At 45.6% G+C, this 27,120-nt stretch overlaps 1 protein-coding gene across 1 annotated transcript in view; it reads right to left on the reverse strand.

The window, feature by feature from the left end:
• Window positions 1-27,120, reverse strand: part of cadm3 (cell adhesion molecule 3) — a 168,923-nt gene that overhangs the window by 74,576 nt on the left and 67,227 nt on the right. Inside the window, exon 3 of the mRNA XM_083654039.1 lies at window positions 16,810-16,959. Coding sequence (XP_083510165.1) covers window positions 16,810-16,959 — 150 coding nt within the window. The remainder of the gene's footprint in view (window positions 1-16,809; window positions 16,960-27,120) is intronic.

Raw genomic sequence — 27,120 nt, forward strand, 5'->3', positions numbered from 1 at the left:
GTGTACATGCGCGCGTGTGTGCAGTCAGTGCACGTGCGTGGGCGGGCTGGTAACATTACCACTTGTGCTTATGAGCTTGCAAATGTGTATTGCAGCCTGGTCTCATGAAATATCGTGAAATGATCACTATGTCTAAAATGCTAATAACATTCTCTGTGTACAGAAAATAATAGAAATAGCTCCACCATGAAAGGCTTATGTGGAGGAGAGATGATTAGAGAAACGAGCATTAGTTGGACTATTGAAAGTGAGGTGCTGTGGCCGAGGGGGTGGATGGGCGGACGCCGTTGCCTTCAACTCCTGATTTTGGATATCGTGCAATTACTCCAAAATGCAATTACAGTACACTCTACAGATGGCCCCAAATCAAACCCGTTATTTTTTATATTAACTCTGAGATGTTGTCAATTATTCATTCCAACTTGTAATGGGAGATTTTAACCTGCACCTTGATAATGTGTCAGAGTAGTAATGAAATTTACTCATATTTTACACATTTTACTCTGCTTGTGAAAGAGCCCACTCAAAATCATAGACTCACTCTTGATCTCATCATCACTCGATGGACTCGCCTTGCATCTGTTGTTGATATTGCTATTTTGGACCACTACTGTGATTACTGTGTGTATGCTGTTGAGGCATGCGATGTGCTTACAAAAAAACAATACCCTACTACAGTATGGGAAAAGGCATCTTGGCTCAAGAGCACTTGAAAACCCGCACTTTCTAATAACAGTTTTTCACCTAGACTGCACTGCTTTCGTGATACAGTAGTTCAGTTGAGAATTTTTGTACAAGAACAAATGTAACCATAGATTCTGTGGCTCCACTTAAAATAAATAACGTAAAAAAAATAGAGCCAGGGTTCCGTGGAAAAATGAGGAAAGCGCTCAGCTGGAAAGAAACTGTTGTGGAGTGTAAAGAGTAATTGCAGGAAAACAAAACTGCAGAGACAGCCACAATATTTTAAGGGACAGTATTTCCAAGTACAACCAAAGTATCAAAACTGCCAGTCAATATTATTTCTCAAATGACATCTCCTGCAACATTGAACCCCATCCCTATGGTAGACCCTGATTTTGATTTATCTCTCCCATATTTCACTCTTTAAAAGACCCCTACATTATGTTACAGTTAGTGATAAGGGACTATGTGAAATAGTACTGTAGGTAAACTCAAGCCCTCAATCTGTGCCCTGGATCATATCCCCACTAGCTTATTTAAAACATGTATGATTGCATGGCTGCAGATGTAGGCTACTAAGTATTGTCAACACTAGACTGAATTTTCCATTTTCTTTAATATTGTACAACTTCTTTTTTATAAGTGCACCATGGACTCCTGCAGGGTGGGAATTACACAGAGGCCATGGCCTCCATTGCCCCTCCCTCTGGCCGTGATGCCCTGAGATCCCTAAGGCCACCTTGGCAGTGCCCTGCTACCAGCCTGCTTTAAAAGCATCAGTGGTCTCAGATTAATGTACTGTAGCCTGCCCTATGCAAATTATGTGTAATTAGCTCATTTTAACACACATTTCAGAAAAATCACTCTTCACAATGTGAATTGTGCAATTGCCTTTGTGCCCTAAAAAACTGTGACACCGAAGGCCAAATGGCCTAGCCCCTAAAATGACTAAATTCCCACCCTGGACTCCTGTATCTCTCAGTAAAGTTCTTGAGGAACTGTCTTCATACAACTAAATAACTACTTAAACTTGCAGGGCATATTTGAGGTAGTCCAGTTTGGATTCCAAGCCAAGCACAGTTAGTATATGAAACAGCTCTGGTTATGACCATAATAAAGGAATCAATCAACCTTGATAAAGATGAAGTCTCTATCACGATTCTTCTGGTATTTCATTTGATACAGCTGACCATGACTTCCTCCTTGATAGACTGGAAAAGTGGGTTGGCCTCTCAGGCACAGCTTTAAGTTGGTTTAGGTCCTGCCTAACAAATCGTGACGGTTCTGTGTCCAGACAACTTCTCATCACAAATAATGATGTACCACAAGGCTCCATCTTAGGGCCCCTCCTCTTTAGTCTGTACTAGGGAGGTAAAGGTAAAGTCCCACTGATTGTCACACAATGTGTGAAATTTGTTCTCCGCATTTGACCCATCCCCTGGGGGAGCGGTGAGCGGCAGCATGCGCCGCGCTCGGGAATCACATGGTGATTTAACCCCCCAATTCCAACCCTTTGATGCTGAGTGTCAAGCAGGGAGGCAATGGGTCCCATTTTTATAGTCTTTGGTATGACTCGGCCGGGGATCGAACTCACGACCTCCCAGTCTCAGGGCGGACACTCACACCACAAGGCCACTGAGCTGGTGGCGGAGGAGCTGGAGGGATGGCTGGAGGGATGGCTCGATGCCATTTTTTCATGTCAGTAATGCACTACTGCCATTTCTTTTTAAGTGTTTTCACCCACACAACTTTTAGCATCATTCTTTGATTGGTCAGCAGCACTGCATTCAAGTTGAAAAGAGTGGATATCCGCACACTGGAGCAGCTGCCAATATTTATTGGCGGCTACAATGCGACGTTTCAACCCACGCAGTGGGTCTTCATCAGGCAAATTTTTCTTTTTTCTTCCGATCTTAAAATAAGTCCACACAGCTGACATGACAGCACATTGCAGGTCTCACTCACATACTGTTCACATGCTGGCGCTGCTCATGCATTTTCACATCTCTATTCACGGTACATTGCTCAAAGATTAGTTAAGCATTACTTTTATACTTTTGTACTTTTATTCTGTACATGCTTTCATTTGGGGCCATCAACATCATTATATTTGTTTACATTTCTATGTGGATGACACCCAATTATATAGTTCCGTTTCACCGGACAATCTCAGCCCTGTTGGCTCCATTATTAACTGCATCTCAGACATTATGTGCCCTCGTATGGATCATGGCACATAACTTCCTCCGGCTGAATCAAGATACAACTGAAGTTTTGCTACATTGAATTGAGAAGCAAAGAGATATTAAGCTCAACACTCAGCTCACTTTCACAAAACCCCATGTAATAAATCTGGGCGTGATCTAAACTTTGAGCCCCATACAGTACAAAATGTAACAAAAAAAGCATTTTAACATGAAAAAAAATGTGAGTTGTGCTGACACAGAAGAACTGATGCATTCATTTATTACCAGCAGGCTAGACTAAAGTGTCACCATAACAGTGGGAAACTAGCTGGAAGAGTGAATACAGCCCAGCTATCCTACTGTTGTGTACTTACTTACTGTTATGCATGTCACACAAATGACAGGAATGAGACAGACATTTATCATTTGACAGATTCTCCACCGAAAAACATTAATTTCAGCAATCAGGAGAAATACAGTTTGTTGAATATTGTGAACTGTTGGTGTAGTCAATGAAGATCGAAGACGAACGAAAATAAAACTGGTTATGCATTTCAGGATGAAGGGAGAGTTACAGTACAATAAATTTCATTTTGGCTGAACACTTCTGAGCAGTGCAAATACTTAGGACTTAGATGACCTTATTATACCTTTGAAGAAGGAATGAAAGTGTTATCAGACTCTGCAGGTAGGGCACTGGGAGCTGTCCTTAATAAGGTTACGCTATGTAGGGATGTTGCTTATAAAACCTATACACGGTTTTATAAATCGTGTGTCTGTCCTATTTTAGATTAGGGTGCAGGGGTCAGGTCTATTTTAGATTAGGGTGCAGGGGTCAGGGGTTATTGTAAGCAAACAAAATGTGACCCAGTTCAGAACAGAGCTCTCTGTGCTGCTCTCTGGCTGTGCATGAAATGGCCCAAAACTTGCAGTATGTGATGACATGGGATGAGAGCTATGTGAAGTGCGGCATAAGGGTGACATGTGGCGACTGTGGAATAGATCATATCAACATGCCTGAGAACAGACTTATCAAACACATTTTCTATTGTGACTTTTCAAATAATCATTCTTGGGCAAAAAATATTTGGCAAGGCAGGTCTCCAATAGAAATAAATGATCTTGTAGTAAATTAAAACAATATCTGAAAATGGAAATTGTCGGAAGAAGTTTTTACGGAAACTAAAATTGAGAATATGCAGTCTGATTAAGTGTATTTATCATCCAGAGCACTATGTCAGCCTTAACGTGACCAGAGCACAGAGGTCTGTCTGTGCCCCATCTGGGCATCCAGGGTCTATCAGTCTGATCACTAATAAGAGTCTGGGACAGATGGCTGATATTTGTAGGTGTCTGGTGTAGAGCCGATGTCCGTGTCAAGACTTCCACTTCCGTGTGCCGGCGCCGCGGTCATTGTTTAGAGTCCGACGACGTGAGGATGGAGTTTGGAGTTGATCGATCGATAAGTCTTTTAGGTCCAGGGGACAAACAGATGGGTACAATTGAGAGATATGTAGCTGTATGATGCAGCTATACACACAACACAAAGACACAAGTAAAAGTAACTAAAGAGGAATGAAGAAGAAACAGTATGTATGTTTATAATCTGAGACGTCGTTGGACTGTAAACAATGGCGGAAGCGGACGTCTTGGCTCTCGTCCGCTCTACACCGCAGTCTTATTCGACTTATCAGCCTGATGGACTCTGGCTTCGCAGATTGGTCTGTGCCCAGCTGACGTGCTATCTTGCCTCTGGCACTCAATTCCACAGGAGAATGGAAAGTGTCACCTGTGTGATCTGGGAGAGTTCCACAATGAAATGCACTTTCTGTTCTCTAGTCCATTATATCACAATCCCAGATATACAGTCAAGTACTGTCTGTCTGCTGAATGTCCTGATTTGTTTTCTATGTGTGATGAAGGTAGACTTGTACCTGTGTACAGTGGTTCATCTAGCTCAGCGTGTGTTACAGTCAATGCCAGCATAGGAGGCTGTTTTCTGTTTGATGTGCTGAAGGCACAGGCTGTGCCTCAGATGGGCCTAAGTGATGCGTTATAGCTGTAATGTCTAATGAGCAGGACGGTGCTCAGATTTGGTTTGACATGTATGGAGGTGTATTTATTATACATGTTCTTTTGATCTCACCATGTTATTGCTCTTGTTTGTTACAGTATGTTTGTAGTGTCTTGTAAGCCCATGTGGGGCTGTGCACCTTAGGATGCATGACACTGTGAAAATGACTTACTTACTATAGGCTGACTTTTTAAGGTCATAAATTAGCCCACTATAGCTGCTGTATCGTGCAGTAACTTAATACACTAACACTAGCTGTATATATTTGTCAATATTCCGGTTATTTCCGCATCCTGTGATGATGAATAGGCTATTTAACCTTGTGAGGCAGCTGGACTTGCGTGAGATCATAAGCTCACAATCACACAACAAATCCATCTTGCCACGCCTCAATTTATTGGTTTGAATCTGAACCACCAGTGGTTCACACCAATCAGCATCCTGATAGACAGATGGTTCATCCAATCACCTGTCAGGTACTTTTTGAAAGTGCCCGCCCTTGGAAAGGGTTACCCGAGCGACTCGTTCCCAGATGGCAATGTGTAAACAAACCATCTGGCAGCGTCAGGTTAAAAAGAGTAGCAGCCAAATGGCTAAAAATGTAAATGTAATTGTCTGTCTGTCTCTCTCTGCCTCTGCTGCTCTCTAACTCTCTATGTCTCTACATCGCTCTATGTTAATCGATCTGTCGCTACGCATCTGTGTGTGTGTGTGTGTGTGTGTGTGTGTGTGTGTGTGTCTCTCTCTCTCTCTCCCCCTCTCTGCTGGTCTAAGCACTACTGCAGTAGAGAAACCTGTCTGTTCCAACGCTTTCCCAATTTTCTATAATCTCTTCTTCTCAGCAGCACTGCATCTGTCTTCCTCCCTGCTGCACCCATCCCTCCATCCTCCTCACACCTCCTCTCCCCCTCCAGGCCAGGGTATCTGTGGGTCCTTAAAAAAGTCTTAAAATCAATTATCACAATTTAAGGCCTTAATAAAATATCTTAAATAGGCTACAGTTATCGGACTATTTTTTCCCAGCGTAGAATAACAGGTTTCTTTGCGCTGCATGCCCACAGAACAGGTTTAGAATTACAATGATTTTTTCCCCCCTCTTCCATTGGATTTGCTCTACTGAACACAATTGGGCTGCATGTCCCCTAACAATTAATTTCCTGTTGTGCTTTATCTCATTCTATCCATTTATAGTTGCAGAACTTTCATTAGCTGTGCTTCATTGGCAATAGGCTGGTGTTGGAAGTTTGTTTCTTCTTTATTTTCCACTTCCAGGTGGCGCTAAAAAAGGTCCTTAAAAAAGTCCTAAATTTGGTTTTCTGAAACCTGCCCCTCCCTCAATCTCTCCCTCCCGCTGCAGCATCACCTCTCATCTCTGCGAATAAAACCTTCTTTGACTAAGATATTAAACCCAAATTAAACTCATATCTATGGCACTCAGCCTGAATAATGATCAAAGTTAGTTTTCGCTTTGGATCTGTCACAGGAAATTGCAGGGAATGAATGTGACTCTGTGATTATGCCAGCAACACCAACTCTTCATAAATCACATGCTTTTTTGGCTGTGGGATTTCATCATTTTTCACAATATTTGCCGTCACCTTTTTTTTTTTTTTTTTTATAAATGGGGCACAAGGTCTCTTGCCCTGTCTCTCTCTCTGTATCTCCCTGTCGGGCACAAGGTGTGTCTCTCTCTCTCTCTCTCTCTCTCTCTCTCTCTGTGTATCTCCCTGCATCACTCTTGTGATCTCATTTCTCTTCTCTCTATAATATAATTGCTCCCTCCCTCCCTCTCTCCCTCCATTTCCCGTCCTTCTGTCCTCCTCTCCAGCCCTCCCTCTCTACCTTTGCTTCATCTGTTGAGCACGCTGCGTTCGTGGCAGGTCTCTAGTGGAAAAGGTATCTTTTAACGTTAATGGCACTGTCTCGTTAAATAACATCAAACTGTGCTTCTCAACCTTTTCTGACTCATGGCCCACTTGAAAATCTCTCAAATGTTTGAGGCCCACATCCGACTGTAAACAGTACAGAGGCCAAATAACGCATTTTCACAGCACTTTTTATATTAACGATAAAAGGAGCTGTCCATCAGCACCACAAACTAAAAGTGAGTGCCTGCAATAGGCTAATTAACGAATAATTTCATTCAACAATGGAGAAATGCATTCTAATAATAATAATAATAATAATAGTAATAATAATAATATGTCTCGAAAAAAGTTATGTTTTGCAAATCATTTGGCAGTCCACTTGCAATACCGTCGCGGCCCACCAGGTTGGTAATGGCTGACATAAAACATCTATTCCTACATCTTTCCTTATGGAGTCTCAACTCTCCAAAGTATAGCATCTGCTGTGCAGTGCTGGATCATCACGGCAGTGAGGAAGTCTCGGCCTCTCCCTTTTTCCCATCTCGCTCCTCCCATCTCCTCCTCTCCTCCTCTCATCCCTCCATCGCTCCACTGTTGGGGCCAATTGCATAAATGACTTGTCACTCTCCCTCTCTCTCAATCTATCATTTCCAATGTGGAGCGGTCTGCCCGGAGCTCTCTGCCCATTGCCGAAAGGAGTTGTCAGTCTGTCTTTTCCCCATCTCCGCTCTCTCACTCCTTCCTCCCCACCTTCTAACCTGCCTCTTGCTGCCTATCTCTCTTTCTCTCTCTCTCTCTCTCCTCCCTTCTTCCTTCTCTCCCAGGCTGGACAATTACAGTAAGCAATTGGAGCGAGAGTTTGTCAGGCGGCGACGTGCAGGAAGGACGTGGCCGAGTTCAAAGTCAACCCCAAAGGAGCAGGACATTTCCACAGTATGATGTCATGGCACGCTAAAAATATATATAATAATCCCATTAAAACAGCTTGGGAAAGTGTTTTGAACTCATATCAGAGAGATATCTAGGTCCTGATTTGATTTCACAAAACGATGCAGATAGCACCGGATGTCGTCTCAACTTTCATTTTCACGGCACAACATCTATTCAGCGTCCAAATGTTTGCCAGAATCTCTCTCTCCTCCTTTTCTCTCTCCATCTGCTCTCTCCTCCACATTTGTCTGCTGTTTACCACTTCGCTCCTCTCTCTCTCTCTCTCTCTGTCTCTCTCGCTCTCTCTCTCTTGCTCTCTCTCTGTCATGTTTTCTTTCCAAAATAGAGCATTTGCTGTGCGTAGCTTGAGAGGAGTCGTCAGTCACTCTCCTCCCTCCCTCCATCTATTCCTCCTCTATCTCGCTCCATTCCCTCCCTCCCTCTCTCTCTCTCTCTCTCTCTATCTCCCTCTCTCTCTCTCTCTCTCTCCCTTTCTCTCTCTCTATCTCCCTCTCTCTCTCTACAAAGCATAAGATCTGACGTGCGGCCATTGCAGCGCAGGCCAGTCCCCAGAATGAAATGTTGGCATGATGTTGTGTTTCTGCAAACCATGGATTTGTTGAATGTCAACATTTGTGAACAAAAAATATGTTGCATTTCTATATACATCTAGCGTTATAGCCTAGACCTCGAGCGGACGTGTAAATAACGACAAACTGCTATTGAAATACACCCGGTGGCCAGTAAGGGTATTGTGGTCGGGGGGTGCACTGTGGCAGAGGGCATAATCACTTGCCTTAAAGGAGCTATATGCGATTTCTTTCTTGCCCACTAGATGTCAGATGCCTAAATATGTGCTGCTTATTAACCTTACAAGTGTATTTAGTGTATGCCGACATGTAGAGTGAGAGATTTACACCAACTTTTCCATCTCCCCAAGCGCAAAAACTTTTTTGCGATATTTCTTCCACTCAGCGTTTTTAATGCGCAAATTGAAAATGCGCATAAAAACAGGTGGATGCAAAGCCACCTTCTGTCTCAACATGCCTCCTTCCCCTTCTCTCTCTCGATGTGCTGTTCTTTGAAGAGGAGACACGGTTGCAGAGTTGGATTCTCTGCTATCTCCCTCTCCCCATCTTTCTCAAGTCACTTCTTTCCAAAGTCGTGTGTGTGTGTGTCTGTGCATGTTGGACCATGGCGTTTCTCCCTCTTCTCCCTCTCCCACCTCCTCCTCCCACACACCAACACTTCTCTTCTCACTTCTTCTCCCTTCTCTCCAAAGTCGGGCTCTGCTTTGAAGTGTTGTTTCATTGCAGAGAGGCGCCTGGCTCTCCATCTCTCTCTCTTCCTCCTCTCTTCTCTCCATCTGCATTAAAGACGTGTTGGTCTGTCTCTCTCTATTTGTCCTCCCCCTCTTCCCCTCTCTCCCTCCCCCGTTCTCTCTCTCTCTCACCTCTCTTCTGTCCAAAGTATGGTGTTGTTCAGAGATGGGAAAAGCACACATATTCTTTACTTAAAGTGTAACTTACCCCCCAAAACACTTTTTTTCAGCTTTTAACCAATATATATGGCTTTTGGGGTGGTATGTGAAGGATTCTGGTCAAAATCTCCACATTTGAGACCAAACTGTTACAATTTTACAAACCCCAATCATTTCAGCAGCACCATAAGTGACCTCTATGGGTTCAAACCTGCATTTTTTTGTGCCCTCAAATGAATGGGCGATTTGGTAAATCGTGACGTCACGGTGGGATTTGCGTGTGCCCCACTCATGTGGAGAAAAAAAAAAATCCCCATGTGATTATTACTGTAGTTCACGCCGCGCGAGCCCTTTAAGAGCAATGCATCCATGGGTAATCGCCTACTGTGCCTAATATTAGCCGGTAGTTAGTTATGTTAAATGGCAGTAAAACACCACTGAATGACCAAATTGATAGAACTTTTAACCATTTCGAGTAACACTGTTTCCATACGGATCACCACCGTTAGTTTGTTGTTTATAACGTGGCTGAATTTATCATTTATCGTTCTCTATCTCTGATACACTGAAAATACTGGGAGGCGGGCCATAGCGTCTCTGTCGATGATTTGATTTGACAGTTCTGGGCACTGGTGTTGACGTTGGCCAATCCTGGCGTGTTCCACCCCCAAATCGATTGTGTTCTGGCGCAAAGCGAGTGGGTTTCAGGACGAAACAGTCTCGAGCCACTTACGTTATCTTTAGAGCAGCACAGTAAATACAATATTCCTGGAATGCGAGTTTAACTAAACAGTTATATGTCTACAACAAATAAAGACATTAGAATTTGTTTTATTTTGTATCTTACATACTTATTGGCCAAGTTATGATAGTTTATTCTGCCAGGGTACAGAAGGGAGTATAGGCGGCCATCTTGCCTGCAGTATCCAAGTAGAATACCGTTTTGCAAGAAATCTGGGAGGGTCAGTCCCCTTTTAAGTAGGAGTACAGTTACTTTTGTAAAGATCCTGTACATCCCACGGTGCCCACCGTGCAGCCATGGTACAGCCAGGAACGAGTCTCAGTCAAGACTCTTAGTCAATGCCGCCCTCTAGAGGCCACCAGTAACCGTCCCCACTAGTGATGCGCGGGTCACCCAGAACCCGCCGGGTCCCGCGGGCTGGGCCGCCCCGCAGGCGGGCTGGGTTGGCAAATTATGAAAATATCGCGGGTGCGGGCGGGGCAGGCTCAGAACGTGACAAAGCAACATTATTAAATAATTTAGAGCAATGAAACACGCAGAGTAATTAACCTTAAAGACGTTAACTCTCTCTCACATGTAGGTACACACAATCAGACAGACTCCTGCTGCACTCTCTATAGCCTACATGGAGTAAAGAAACGCTTCAATGAGGTAGCCTATGTGGTCTCAAAACAAACATTTTGGAAGGATTATTCGCTGTAATTATTATTTGAAGTGTCCATAATGCCACCGCAGATTTTCTGTTGTGGACTCGACTGTGATCTATTTGTCAACTTTACTGCAACGTGAGTAGGCTGTGAACAATTGAGTGCGCATGAGGTAATTAAAAGAAATCAGACAGCGAGTCTGGCCGTATCTGCAAGCCGTGTGCGCACCTGCTGCACTACTACGTTTAGCCTACTACTGCAACATGGCCAATTGAGAGCGCATGAGGTAATTAAAATAAATGGGGAAGAATAAGAACTGTTTCTGTAGCCTGCCTAGTGCCTACCTCTACCTGCTACCTCCATTTGAAACACTGCGCGGTCACGCCATCCGTACTTTGGGGAAGCGTAGTCGGTCGCGCTATCTGAAGACCATGGATTAATTGAAGAAAGACCGACATGAAAGCAGCAGCGCAACTCATCCAGAGCAGGCCTAGGCTACAACTGTTGTCGCGCAGGGCAGCATGTGAGTGTCTGTGTGTGTGTGTGTGTGTGTGTGTGTGTGTGTGTGTGTGTGTGTGAGAGAGGGGGGAGAGAGACAGAGTTATTAGCTACTTTGCACACCTTGGAAGCTCTGCTGTGCTCCTCCTGAGTCCGGAGACATATTACATTAAATTGGCCGTTGCGGGCTGCTGGGTTGGGCTGGGTTCGGAATTTTCAGATATTTTAACGGGGCGGGCGGGGCGGGCTGGCTCCAATGACGGGTTGGGTTGGGGCGGGCCTTAAAAAAACCTGACCCGCGCATCACTAGTCCCCACGTATCCGTTCTTCCGTATCATCTGACATTGTTGCCAAAGTACAGGCTCTGAAATGTACTCAAAAGCATAAAAGTAAAAAGTATTTCTACCGGCTGCTTCTGTGCAAAGCTAACCGAACCTCACATAGATCGTATTAATTTAATTAGAAGACTATTAAACTTAAAAGATCCCCATCGAAACATGTTTTAAGATGTATAAAAACTCTACTTTGATTTATCATTTGTGTGATATGGTTTTTCTACAAAACATTTCATCATCTCATTAAAATACTTAAAATCTACTCCTTTGCCCTCATTAGATTACTTCATTGATGTGATGATGTGACACTGAAAGAGAGGGGGAGAGAGAGAGAGGGGGAGAGAGGTGGTCAAGTGAGATAGACCGTGCATGAAGAGAGGGAGTGTGAAAAAGCTGAAAGAGAGACAAACGTTACATCATTTTTGTCTGTCATGCATTAACAGACAACAGACAGCCAGGACAACCACCTCTCCCTGAACGTCTCCAAGACCAAGGAGATCATTGTAGACTACAGGAGAGGGGGGGGCGCACACCCCCCAATCACCATCAACGGCACAGTGGTGGAAAGGGTGGACAGCTTCAAGTACCTGGGAGTCAACATCCACCAGGACCTGACCTGGGCTGGCCACACCGCCACTGTTGTCAAAAAGGCCCAACAGCGACTACACGGACTCAGGCGCCTGAAGAAATTCGGGCTGAGGAAAGAAATCCTCGGGGACTTCTACAGAGGCACCATTGAAAGCCTGCTGACAGGCGGCTTCACCGCCTGGTACGGGAACTGTACCACCATGGACCGCAGAGCGCTACGGAGGGTGAGGCGCGCGGCCCAGCACGTAACAGGAGGTGAACTGCCAGAACTGCACGAACTGTACAACCAGCGGTGCCTCAGGAGGTCCCTGAAGATCATCAAAGACACAAACCATCCCCACAACAGCCTGTTCTCCCTGCTACCCTCAGGGAGGAGATACAGGGTTCCAAAAACACGCACAAATCGCTTGAGGAACAGTTTCTTCCCGCAGGCCACGAGACTCCTTAATATGCACAAATAGTGCAGTAGTCGTACCGTACCGTACTGCAGCTGCTACTATTACGGATGCCTAACGTTTAATTGTAAATTTAAGTGTATGTTAATAAGGTGCCTAACGTTTAATTGTAAATTTAAGTGTATGTTTAATAAGGTACATGCTATTTGCACATGCATGTATAAAACGTCGAATTTGGAATGTCTGAACACGTCTAACGTATGCACATGACATGTGCACCTATGTGCAATGAATATGCCACTGTCGTATAAGCCACCGACTTGTCTTATTGCTTATAGATGCCTATTTCTTATTGCCTTATTGCTGTCTTATTGCTTATTGATGCCTATTCTTATTGCCTATTACTTATTGCTTGTTGCCTATTTGTACTATGTCGTAAATGGAGTCCACTGCACAAGAATTTCACACGTGGTACTTGTACCATGGAGTGACAATAAAAATCTTGAATCTTGAATCTTGAAAGAAGTAAGTCTAGTTTTGAAAATGTAAGGAGTAGAAAGTACAGATATTTGTGTTAAAATGTAGGGAGTAAATTAAAAAGTTGTCAGAAAAATAAATACTCCGTAAAGTACATACCTGAAAATTCTACTGAAGTACAAATACTTTGTTACTTCCCATCTCTGCTCCCTGGTTCTCTCTCTTTCTTTTATTTTAGTGTAGTGTTGTGTGAATGTTGGCCCGTTGCAGTAAAAAACCCTCAGTCTTTTTCCCTCTCTCTTCTCGTCCTCCTTCGCTCCATCTCTCTACCACTCCACTTCTGCTCTTTATCCCTCCCCATCACCATCACTCTCTCTCCTCTTTTCTATCCAAATGTTCTGTAATGTTGGACCCTCACAGCGAGGAGTGGTCACATCGCAGCGAGGAGGAGTGGTCACATCGCAGCGAGGAGGAGTGGTCAGTCTCTTTTCAAAACACCACCCAAAGGATCCCACACACCAGCCGGTTAGGCAATTAAGCCTCAATAAAAGATATTAAGAAGCTGAGATAATATTGAAAAAAAAACAGGTTCTTTTCAATTTGGCGTGGTGCTTAAAATGCTCAAAAACAATGAAAACAAAGAAAGGTGAAGCAAATATATCAGACTTCAATCATTCTTTGAACTTTCTTTGCCTTCAATTATTTTCATTTATTGAGCAAATTTTTTTTTTGCATTATGTGAAACTTTCTTTTACTAACTTTACTTCCTACAGTAATGTAATTTTTTTTTATGCACTAACTGGCGGGTTTGCAGGCTTCTCTTTCCCTTTTGATGGCGTTTTGAACTGTGCTTTTGAACCAACGCACCCAAAGTAATCATTAGTTCCTTATTCAGAGTTTCATAGTCTATCTTTTCCCAACTCTCCCCCCTCTCTATCTCTCTCCCTCCATTCAGCCCTCTGCCTCGCCTCCTTTCTCTCCAGACTACAGGCTCTGTTGTGTGATGTTGGACCGCTGCATCGAGCAGTGAGGAGACGGGTTACTCTGTCTTTTCAAAACAGCAGCAACGCTGCACGCCAGCCAGTTAGGCCATCAAGCCACAGAAAAAAAGGATTATTAAAAAGCTGAGATAGTAAAAAGAAATGGTTCTTTCAATTTGACATCGTGCAAATTCTGCAAAAAGTGGAGGACAAATTGAAAAGTACAGACAAAAAGAAAACGCAAATGTTTCAGCCCATCAGGCTCTGAGCTTTCTTTGTATTCTGTTTTTATTGATTGCACTTTTGGGAGACTTTTTGCTCCATGTCAAATTAAAATAACCTTTTTTTTTTTTACTATCTTAGATTCTGTCCTTGTCTTCAGCTGTTTTGAACAATGCTTTTAATGGAATGCCTCCAAACTAATTATTAGTGCAATTTGCACCATACCAAACGTCCTTTTCTACAACAGCATGAGTGAATACTGGATTCTGATTGGCTAGCAACAGTGGTAAATAGGCCAACAATCTACAGTTCGGCTCCAACCGCAGTATCACTCCGCTCCCTGATGCTGACTCCGCTCCCTGTGCTGACTCCGCCCACTGTTAGCCTGTCAGTCTGCAAATCTCTAACAAGGAAATGGCCGATCTCTAACAAGGAAATGTCAGATTTCGTAGTAACGTTTGATTTACTGGGTGGATTGAGTTTTGAGCAGTGGTTAGATGAAGATGAAGGTGAAGTGAACAAAGAACGACATGGTGAAATTGGGGAGAGAGAACTGGCTGAGCTTGAGTTGTCACGAGTTCGGACTAGCGGGAGGTCGGACTAGCGGGAGGTCGGACTAGCGCCCGGACCCCGAACCTGGGACTGTCAAACAAACAAACGCCCTCTGCCGTCACCAGATATCAACACACCACCACCAAAACGGGCTGCTTTAGATAACTGTTTAAATAACTGTACTTTTACAGGCAATGTATCAATAACTGTGAATCCCGTTAAGGAATAGGTTAGTTGTTTTTTGGCTCAAAGGCAACTAAATGTTTAGTGCAATCATTGATCTTGTGTATGGAACTATATTCTGTGGCGGAAGGATAAATGTATTCTGAAACCAGTAATGATTGTAAATAAATGAATTGGATGTTACAATTGTGTATTTTTTATATTATTTGGTAGCTGTTGTAGAAAACAAATTTACCACTCGAGGTCGGGGTTTGTGGCCACATTTACCACTGGTACAGGGTTTATAGCACTCGGCTTCGCCTCGTGCCACAACCCTGTACCAGTGGTAAATGTGGCCACAACCCCCTCCCTCTCGTGGTAAATTTGTTAAATCTATCATAGACTGTACAAATACCAAACGTACTTATCATAGACTGTATACAAATATGGACCATACCAAACGTACTTATCATTAGGGGTGGGGGAAAAAATCGATTCACCTAAGTATCGCGATTTTTAATGTCACGATTTTTTGGATCGATCTTTTATTCCAGAATCGATAATCGCAAAAAAAAAAAAAAAAAAAAAAATGTGTGCTTGCAGTCAGGCCACTCACTGAACAGCAGGCCAGGCGCCGCCTACTGGTTTACTAGTGGTTTTATTACTTTATTAGTTAGTCTGAAGTAATAATTACACTTCAGGGTTAAAGTGGGTGCATCTCATTGTAAAATTGGACTTCAAACGGCCCAAATCTGGCTTCAAACGGCCCAAATTTCACGCGCGTTGGCCCATATCGGCCTGGCCTGCTTGGTATCTAATGCCCGGCCTGAATTATGATCCCAGTCCGCCCCTGTTTTTAACTATATCGCCCAGCCCTACTCATGATATATAATAATACAGTCTCTAGTGTATGATTCAACTTTTCCCATGTTCTAATCTAGTGTAAAAAAGCAAACAAACTGAAAAAATAAAATAAAAAAATAAACAAAAATCGCAATAAATCGTAATATCGAATCGCAATAATCGTAGAATCGCAATACTTAAGAATCGCAATATAAATCGAATCGGCACCCAAGAATCGTGATAGTATCGAATCGGGAGATAAGTGAATCGCCACAGCCCTACTTATCATAGACTACATATGCACCATACCAAACGTACTTATCATAGACTGTATACAAATATGCACCAAATTGGACCATACCAAACGTCCTTATCATAGACTGTATACAAATATGCACCACACCAAACGTCCTTATCATAGACTGTATACAAATATGGATGTAGTCCCGAACTCCCGAAGCGTCGAGTTTCGCATTGTGACCGTCGCCATCTTGGTTTTCTTGGAGCCAAAAGTGACCATATTTGGACGAGAAGAGCAGCAGCGCTGCCTGCTATTGTTCCGTGATGGGCAAGCCGCTCGATCACTGGACAGGTGACCTGTCAACCACGCCCCAAAACGCAGTCTGACTTACCATCCATTTGACTCTAAATGAGACCCTCCTTTTCAAAATGAACACCATCCTGCATTGAAGAAGGCGTGGATGAAACATAGCGATTGAGAGCATAAACTCATTTGGAAAGTGTTTACTAAGGTAATAAATCAAGGGAGACGTTGGGTCATTTTCCCATTGACTTCATTTTGCAGCCATAGACTGTATAAACGGGTGAGTTATATAAAAAATCACCCCTGTACAGTTGTTATGAAGGGTGAAATTAGCTGTACAGACCTTTTTTGCTTTATCGCGCTGGCCATTATGCTAGGTTCCAACCTAGCCTTGTTTCTTTTTCGTTTACCAAGCTGTAAACACTGCTGTAAAGTCGGGCATTTTAACATGGGGGTGAATGGGGAATGACTCAAGTGGTCATTGGGGGGTACTGCAGTTTTGGTACTTCTGCGTAGGCCTCCTTTTTCAGAACCGAAGGTTAGGGTTTGGTCCTTATTCACAATTTCACCCAGCCGCCCGCGCCCCCCACCCCCCCTCTCACCTCTCTTCTCTCCAAAGTACAGGGTCTGCTGGGCGGTGTTGGACCACTGCAGGGAGGAGTTGTCGCTCTCGGCCACGCGGCAGGTCAGCGTCACTGTGCCCCCCACAGACACCGTCTCATCTGAGGTCACCGGCTGCAAGGGGTCGTCGTCTAGGCAACGGGAAGGGGGAGGGGGAGGAAGGCGGGGGGGAACAAGACAGAGCACCGGGGGGCGAGAGAGAAACGAGTCAGAGAGTGTACACACACACACATACAAAAATACTATAGCACACACCGACACACAAATCAAATAAACTCACTTCTTTCTCTCTCTTTTTTTCCCATCCCCCCTCTCTATCTCTCCCCCTACCTGTCAGGTTATCTATACCTCTCTATCTGTCTCTCTGAAAGCACATGCACACGCACACACACACACACACACACACACACACACACACACACACACACACACACACACACACACACACACACACACACACACACACACACACACACACACACACACAGACACAGACACACACACACACACACACACACACACACACACACACACACACACACACACAGACACAGACACACGGACATGCTGTCATATGGGGGCAAAAACACGCAGACAAACGACCACCTCGTCGCACTGACTGCGAGGCCTGTGTAAGAGCAATGAGTCAACAGCAGCTCCACTACCCAGAGAGCGTGCGACCTGAGGGAGCAGGTAGGTGAAGATGAAGGAGAGAGAGAGAGAGCACCACAGACGCCGGCTCTCCACAGGTCAAAGCAGCAGCGGCGCGCTGTGTCTCTGTGTCCGCCTCTAATGGTGGTTTGTAGCCCTCTTTAGTCCATATCTGTGTGGGCTTTCTTAACACCGTGCAGACGGATCAGAACAAGAACGGGACGGACATTATGCAGACGAGCAGGTCAGAGGGAGAGACGCAGAGAATACAAATGACCCGACTTAATGAAGGGATTGTACGGGCGAGATCTGGAGCACCACACAATATTCAAATGGCCTCAAATGAGCGTATTTAACAGCGCTCCCTTGATAACGGCTGATGGTGCCGGGCGGCTAATTCTGCGTTTTGCATTCAGAGAGGACCGGCGGACGATTAGGTGAAGCCGAACAAGGAATGTACACTAAATATGCAGTGGATCATTATGGTAAGTTATGCCCAACATGGCCGCCGGCGCACCCGCTTTGTGCCGTTGTTGACGTTACCGCGGCCCCCCCGTGTGTATCCGGCCCCCGCTTTGCGCTCCCCCGTCCTCGGCGCACCAGCGTGCTTCCAAACACTCGCTGGTCCTAATCTCAGGCCAAACACAGAAATGTGGCGTAATCGATGACAACATATCATATGGCATGTTTTACATAAGCTACGTTGAAGTAGTTTTCTTATTTTGCCCAGTGAATGTGTACATTTTGAAAAGCATTGCTGTATCTGCCAGTGGGCCGTCACGAGAAGAGTAGGCATGATGAGACTTGATGTTCTCTGGAAACAGGTGGAGACCTCAGGACCACAATGGAAATAAGTTGAACGACTTTATTGTGATATCCTGATGAATTATTTTATACTGTATGCTTGTTGGTGTATTGTATTTTTTTATTTGTCAAATGAATTCAATCAATCAATCAATCAACAAAAATATGCGTATCATATCGGCATCGGCAATCGGCCAAGAGAGTAGGAAAATATCGGCATATCGGATATCGGCAAATCTCCAATATCCTGGATCCCTACCAACAAGAAATGTACACGAACTACTGTATGCAGCCGCTCATTATGGTAAGTTATGCCAAACATGGCTGCCGCCTTCACCTTGTGTCATGTGAAGTTATGGCGGTGACCCGCGTACAGCCAGCAACACCCGTCAGCGGCTCGCTCGCCCTAATCTCCGGGAAAACAAAAATAGGGCGTAATTGACGGCGAGGCCGGGCCAAGGCAGGCAACATCTCATCAGGGGATATGCCTCAAAGCGCTCTCCTCACCCCTGGAAATATGGCGTGTATAAATAGTCTAATTGGAACCAAATTGTCAAGCAGGAGACAGGTTCATATTTGGCATGCAGCGTTATCACAGCCTTGCACCGGCGCTGGAATTGATTTTTTCTCTCTCTCTCTCTTTTTTCAGCAGGAAGAACATCTGCTTAAGTGATCTCCCATCCAGACATGAAGGAAGGAGGGGGGTATGTGTGTGAGGAGATGGAGAAGTGAAGGCCAGCAAACTAACTGCATGTAGCATCAAAAACACATTTGCGTTACATGAGCCGAGAGGAGCAGGCAAGAACCCTGGTTCTTTCTTTTTGCTGCTTCCCCCCCCCCCAAGCTGGACGGGCAGCAGTACAATACCTGCTGGACGGGCAGCACTACAACACCTGCTGGACGGGCAGCAGTACAACACCTGCTGGACGGGCAGCAGTACAACACCTGCTGGACGGGCAGCACTACAACACCTGCTGGACGGGTAGCAGTACAACACCTGCTGGACGGGCAGCAGTACAACACCTACTGGACGGGTAGCAGTACAACACCTGCTGGACGGGCAGCAGTACAACACCTACTGGACGGGTAGCAGTACAACACCTGCTGGACGGGCAGCGGTACTACACCTACTGGACGGGCAGCACTACAACACCTACTGGACGGGTAGCAGTACAACACCTGCTGGACGGGTAGCACTACAACACCTGCTGGACGGGCAGCAGTACAACACCTACTGGACGGGCAGCACTACAACACCTGCTGGACGGGCAGCAGTACAATACCTGCTGGACGGGTAGCAGTACAACACCTGCTGGACGGGCAGCACTACAACACCTGCTGGACGGGCAGCGGTACTACACCTACTGGACGGGCAGCAGTACAATACCTGCTGGACGGGCAGCACTACAACACCTGCTGGACGGGCAGCAGTACAACACCTGCTGGACGGGCAGCAGTACTACACCTGCTGGACGGGCAGCAGTACAACACCTGCTGGATGGGCAGCAGTACAACACCTGCTGGACGGGCAGCAGTACTACACCTGCTGGACGGGTAGCAGTACAACACCTGCTGGATGGGCAGCAGTTCAACACCTGCTGGACGGGTAGCAGTACAACACCTGCTGGAAGGGCAGCAGTACAACACCTGCTGGACGGGTAGCAGTACAACACCTGCTGGATGGGCAGCAGTACAACACCTGCTGGACGGGCAGCAGTACTACACCTGCTGGACGGGTAGCAGTACAACACCTGCTGGATGGGCAGCAGTTCAACACCTGCTGGACGGGTAGCAGTACTACACCTGCTGGACGGGCAGCAGTACAACACCTGCTGGACGGGTAGCAGTACAACACCTGCTGGATGGGCAGCAGTACAACACCTGCTGGACGGGCAGCAGTACTACACCTGCTGGACGGGTAGCAGTACAACACCTGCTGGATGGGTAGCAGTACAACACCTGCTGGATGGGCAGCAGTTCAACACCTGCTGGATGGGCAACAGTTCAACACCTGCTGGATGGGCAGCAGTACTACACCTGCTGGACGGGTAGCAGTACAACACCTGCTGGATGGGTAGCAGTTCAACACCTGCTGGATGGGCAGCAGTACTACACCTGCTGGACGGGTAGCAGTACAACACCTGCTGGATGGGCAGCAGTACAACACCTACTGGATGGGCAGCAGTACAACACCTGCTGGATGGGCAGCAGTACAACACCTGCTGGATGGGCAGCAGTACTACACCTGCTGGATGGGCAGCAGTACAACACCTGCTGGATGGGCAGCACTACAACACCTGCTGGACGGGCAGCAGTACAACACCTGCTGGATGGGCAGCAGTACAACACCTGCTGGATGGGCAGCACTACAACACCTGCTGGACGGGCAGCAGTTCAACACCTGCTGGATGGGCAGCAGTACAACACCTGCTGGATGGGCAGCAGTACAACACCTGCTGGATGGGCAGCACTACAACACCTGCTGGACGGGCAGCAGTTCAACACCTGCTGGATGGGCAGCAGTACTACACCTGCTGGATGGGCAGCAGTACTACACCTGCTGGATGGGCAGCAGTACAACACCTGCTGGACGGGCAGCAGTTCAACACCTGCTGGATGGGCAGCAGTACTACACCTGCTGGACGGGTAGCAGTACAACACCTGCTGGATGGGCAGCAATACAACACCTGCTGGATGGGCAGCACTACAACACCTGCTGGATGGGCAGCACTACAACACCTGCTGGACGGGCAGCAATACAACACCTGCTGGATGGGCAGCACTACAACACCTGCTGGATGGGCAGCACTACAACACCTGCTGGATGGGCAGCAGTACAACACCTGCTGGATGGGCAGCACTACAACACCTGCTGGACGGGCAGCAGTACAACACCTGCTGGATGGGCAGCAGTACAACACCTGCTGGATGGGCAGCACTACAACACCTGCTGGATGGGCAGCACTACAACACCTGCTGGACGGGCAGCACTACAACACCTGCTGGATGGGCAGCAGTACAACACCTGCTGGACGGGCAGCAGTACAACACCTGCTGGACGGGTAGCAGTGCAACACCTGCTGGACGGGTAGCAGTATAACACCTGCTGGACGGGTAGCAGTACAACACCTGCTGGACGGGTAGCAGTATAACACCTGCTGGACGGGTAGCAGTACAACACCTGCTGGATGGGCAGCAGTACAACACCTGATGGACGGGCAGCAGTACAACACCTGCTGGACGGGCAGCAGTACTACACCTGCTGGACGGGCAGCAATACTACACCTGCTGGACGGGCAGCAGTACTACACCTGCTGGACGGGCAGCAGTACTACACCTGGAGAAATAATATATGTTGCAGAAGAGAAAAAAGTGTCAGGTTTGCCTGCGGGCTGAGAGGATTCAGAGAGATAACACAGCCCTTAAAGGGACAGCGCATCGCTTGCCGGTACACCTCAAACGGCACACGCAGTGTTCCAGAGCCCTTCGTGCCAGTGTGACTAAGTGTCTCTCTCTCTCTCTCTCTCCGTGGCTTCTTGCTGAAGCACTGACCTTCTGCTTGGTTTTTCTAAGCAGGGGCTGAATGTGTGGTCAAGTGCACTGCGGATTACTGTCTCCTTTAATAGCATCTTGGGCTAATTCTTGAAGCCGATCGCAAAGAGCTCCTCTACTTGGCATGAACACTTTGGGTAAATTGGCTGTCCCAGTGCATCACTCATCAGGCCGACCGCAATGAGCTCCGACAAGTTGGCAAATCTGTGGAGCATCTCTGAGTGCTTCTGACCCACAACAACCTGTGGAGAGCATCTCTGAGTGAGTGCTTCTGACCCACAGCAACCTGTGGAGAGCATCTCTGAGTGAGTGCTTCTGACCCACAGCAACCTGTGGAGAGCATCTCTGAGTGAGTGCTTCTGACCCACAGCAACCTGTGGAGAGCATCTCTGAGTGAGTGCTTCTGACCCACAGCAACCTGTGGAGAGCATCTCTGAGTGAGTGCTTCTGACCCACAGCAACCTGTGGAGAGCATCTCTGAGTGAGTGCTTCTGACCCACAGCAACCTGTGGAGAGCATCTCTGAGTGCTTCTGACCCACAGCAACCTGTGGAGAGCATCTCTGAGTGCTTCTGACCCACAGCAACCTGTGGAGAGCATCTCTGAGTGCTTCTGACCCACAACAACCTGTGGAGAGCATCTCTGAGGGCTTCTGACCCACAGCAACCTGTGGAGAGCATCTCTGAGTGCTCTGACCCACAACAACCTGTGGAGAGCATCTCTGAGTGCTTCTGACCCACAACAACCTGTGGAGAGCATCTCTGAGTGCTTCTGACCCACAGCAACCTGTGGAGAGCATCTCTGAGTGCTTCTGACCCACAACAACCTGTGGAGAGCATCTCTGAGTGCTTCTGACCCACAGCAACCTGTGGAGAGCATCTCTGAGTGCTCCTGACCCACAACAACCTGTGGAGAGCATCTCTGAGTGCTCCTGACCCACAACAACCTGTGTGGAGAGCATCTCTGAGTGCTCCTGACCCACAACAACCTGTGTGGAGAGCATCTCTGAGTGCTTCTGACCCACAGCAACCTGTGGAGAGCACACAACTGTGATGGGTGTGTCTGGCAAAACCTTATCAGTGGTCAATTAGTAACTCTTTGGGAATGGTCTATCGGAGTTTGAGCAGATTTGCATTTTTCAAGTGGACTTTTGCAAATAATCTTTTGCATAATATGTAGGCCTACTATTCGGCGGCTGCATTAGTCTAAAGTACATTGCAGTAGGATGAGTTCATTCATTTTGATCATTGCCCATTACCGACTGAGTTATATAGGGCCTTTATAACTCTGTCTACAGTATACTACAGCTTATACAGTTTATACGTACAGATCTATGTGTTAGCTTAGCATAGCAGCTGCTGTAGGCGCTGGTCACTTCGACAACATTCAATTTCCAATCAAATGAGAGATTCTAGCACTGGAAAAAAAAGGAAGCCCCTACCACAAAGATGTGGCTTAACGACCTTACAAACACACTCCACTTAGAAAGAATAAGGTACACTCTTATGGACAAACTTCCATATTTTGATAAGGTGTGGTCGCCTCTAATTCAGTATCTTGCACTTGCAAAATAAAATTGGCCCTTTTCTCTCAATATCAACAAAATGACCTTTTGACAATAGAATAGGGTGGGGTTAGGGGAGAGTCAGGAATAGAACAGAGAAACTAAGTTAATGGAGAGCTTTTTCTTTTCTTTTCTCTTTATTTTCTTTCTTCTTTTTCTTTAATGCTTTGTATCTGTATGTACTGTATGTGTACATGTTCAAAGTAAAAAAAAAAAAGCATTTCATGGTCGAACCTATATCTGTACAAGTGGAATAGAATATACTGTATGTACATATAGTATATAATGTATATTGTCATGCTCAAATAAAACATATTTGAAATAAATAAAATGAGAGATTCTACAGATATCCTGCAAGCTAACAGGAAGATGTGGATTTTATGGGTGTTAAGACATCAACATTTTTAATGATGATTACCGGTAAATACTTCCATAACAAAATACTGCCTGAGGTTTGAATGTAGAATGTAGCCAGGGTGCAGACTACAGAATAATGTAGTAGCTCTACTGATGCATATAAATCACTACACGGAGTACATGTGCATGATTAGCAACACAGCCTGAGGTCAAATATTATCCACAAATACTTTTAGTATTGAACTGCATCAGGATGACTCGTCAAACCACACCAGAGCCAGCTTTGCCGACCTGTGCCTGCCGAGGTTTAAAACCAACATGGGTAAATGTTCTTTTACATTTTGCGGAGCGGTGCGGTGCATTGGAACTAGGGCTGGGCGATAAGACCAAAATCTCATATCCCGATATAGGTCATTTCATATCCCGATACCGATATATATCACGATATAGCATGTTTTCTGTAAATTCTATTTATAGTTGATATAAAATGACCACATGGCCATTTATTTATGTAGCAGTTAAAACCAGTTAAAATGTTGTCAAACCTCACAAAGGATACATGCATTCAGAATACAGATAAGCATGGCTATTCTTTACAACACAAATAATAATAATTAGTTGCAGGGCAGTAGAATGAAACACAAACTGAACCACACCACCAGTTCGATTTTCGAAGAGGACACTAGCATTTGCTATTGATGTGTTTGATTTAAGCACTAATCTGGAATCATATCTAAAAGCGGCCACTAGGTGGCAGTATTTCTTTAGTCAACGTCAAAATACCTACATGTTCAGTAGAAGAAGAATAAAACGGTAGAAGAAGAACAACGTGAACCAACACAACTCACCCAGGGAATGCTAAAAGCTAAAGCTAATGATAGACGTTTTGTTGTCGGCCCTCAAGGGATTTCCTTGGGATGATGAGAGGATGGGAGGAGATGTTTTGCCAGGTTTAACGTTAGGAGGACACACGCGAATATGGATCAAACGCGGACTTAACACAGCGCAAATGCCTGGGTAGGCTAGGCGGACGGAGTGGAGGTAACATCTCTCTGCTCTTTAGCCTACTCACCGGCTGATTTGTGCCAAAAGGGCAATCACGACAGTTACGAAAGTTGTCGACCACAGTAAAGAGTGTGATTTGCAACACAAGGATATAAACGATAGAGCATCATATCAGACGAAATACATTTTCTATCGTGCAGACGAAATATATTGTCATATCGCCCAGCCCTAATTGGAACAAGTTACTTTTGCATATAAAAAGCACAGGAAATCAGCATCTTAAAAAAAGAGGTAAAAACTTGGCTATTGGACAACTTAAAAAATGCATAAGAGTAGCCTGCTAAAAGCAATATGTGAGTCTCAGGTCGCTTTCACATATAAGCTGTTTAGTCCGCTTTAACCGCGCCAGAGTTCGTTTCCTCGGATAGTGCGCTTCGTTTGGGGTGGTGTGAAAGCGCAAACGAACTCTGTGGCGGAAACAAACAAACAAACTCTGGTCCGCTTGAAAACAACACGGACTAAACACAAGAGTGCCAGTGCATCTCATGCACTCATGCAGTGCATCATGAGTAGAAGACGGTAGAAGGGAGCAAAACAAACACTGCGGCGTGCACACGTGTACAGTACCTGCGCACCGCGTCGTGACGTACGTCATCATAACAACATCACATTTCTCAACAGCTGGCCGGCTTGCCTATCTCCTTCGGTACGTAGGCTACTCTCATATGCAGAATGAAATGTTCAACAGCTTGCTGCCTCATCTGCTGCTCATATTGGGCACATTCTTGTTAAATATTTATTTGATAGTAACACCAAAGTAAAATCAGAAATCCCAATATCGCAGGTGGTGTTGCTCCATGGTTTGTGTTTTGCGGATTCACTTGTGTTGTTCAGTCAGCCCTCTGAAGAGAGGAGAGATTTCCCTTCTCTATTCTCTCCAATAGACGAGTGACTGTTTCGACCACGTGACATTGTTTAGAAAGTTTGGTGCGTTTGGAAAATTTGCTGTGTGAAAGAGAACCGGACCAAATGAAAATCGCAACAACAATGTTGCAACTTCACCCCCCGAATCGCACCGAGTCCACCAGCTTATATGTGAAAGCAACCTCAGTGTTGTTGTGGTTGTTGTTTTGCTCTTCGCTCAGCTGTAATGTTATTGAAATCTGTCCAATGGTATGATTGGTAGCTATTAGTGGTCAGTGTTATTGTTGGAGACTGAGTGGCCATTCAGACTTTCACCATCTTAGCTGCCATACGATCAAGGACCACAATGGAAATAAGTATATTGTGCCATCATTGTCCATTTGTAAAGCTATGATATATTTTGTTTTATTGCTTTTCTATTGCCGAATCAAATCAAATCAAATCAAGTCAAATCAAATCAATCATAACATCAAGCTATATTAAATTGACTTCTACATAATTGGGGTTAACCACATTGGGTATTACAGTAGAATGCGTGCCAGAGAGATTAGACTACTTGAAATTAAGAGTAAAACTTAATAATAATTTTGCTTTCTGTGGTCGACAACTTTCGTAACTGTCGTGATCATGTGGCGAACCCCACCCATCCAGCGCTCCCTGCTGGTTATAACAAACACTTACTATGTGAGCCTGATAAGCCTGGGATCCAGAGTGCGCTGTTCTTACCTTTGAAGCTACTTAAGAGCAAAGTTAAGGGAGTTCAGACAGAGTTTAAACGCTAAAGACAGGCTAAATACCAAGAGCTGGAAACATGAGAGACCTATCTATCCTTAGCAGACCTGAAGTTAAACACTGTGGCCTGCACTTCCTCCTCTCTCCTCAACACACACACACACACACACACACACACACACACACACACACACACACACACACACACACACACACACACACACACACACACACACACACACACACACACACACACACACACACACACACATGCACACACACACACTCTCTCTCTCTCACTTCCCCTTCACCCCTCCCTTACAAAGAAAGAAATAACACCCACACAGCTGTAAGCTCAGGGAAGACACGGATATTTAAATTTAAACACAATTTACACTTTCAACAGGCGGCGAGGTGAGAGAACGCAGCGGGGGAAAGTCAGAGAGAGAGAGAGAGAGATGAGATGGGTGAGGGCATGGAGAGGAGGAGAGGGGAGGAGAAGGTGATGAGAGGAGGTGGGGAAATACGGTTTGAGAGAGAGAGAGAGAGAGAGAGAGAGAGAGAGAGAGAGAGAGAGAGAGAGAGAGAGAGAGAGAGAGAGAGAGAGAGAGAGAGGATGCCGAGAGGCGCTGGAGGCCGGTCACATGATCAAAAAACAAGGGGAGGGGAACTCATCTCATCCCTTCAAACAGCAGCCAGTATGG

Source organism: Poromitra crassiceps (genome assembly GCF_964638095.1).
Source record: "Poromitra crassiceps genome assembly, chromosome: 17".
Classification (NCBI taxonomy): Eukaryota; Metazoa; Chordata; class Actinopteri; order Beryciformes; family Melamphaidae; genus Poromitra; species Poromitra crassiceps.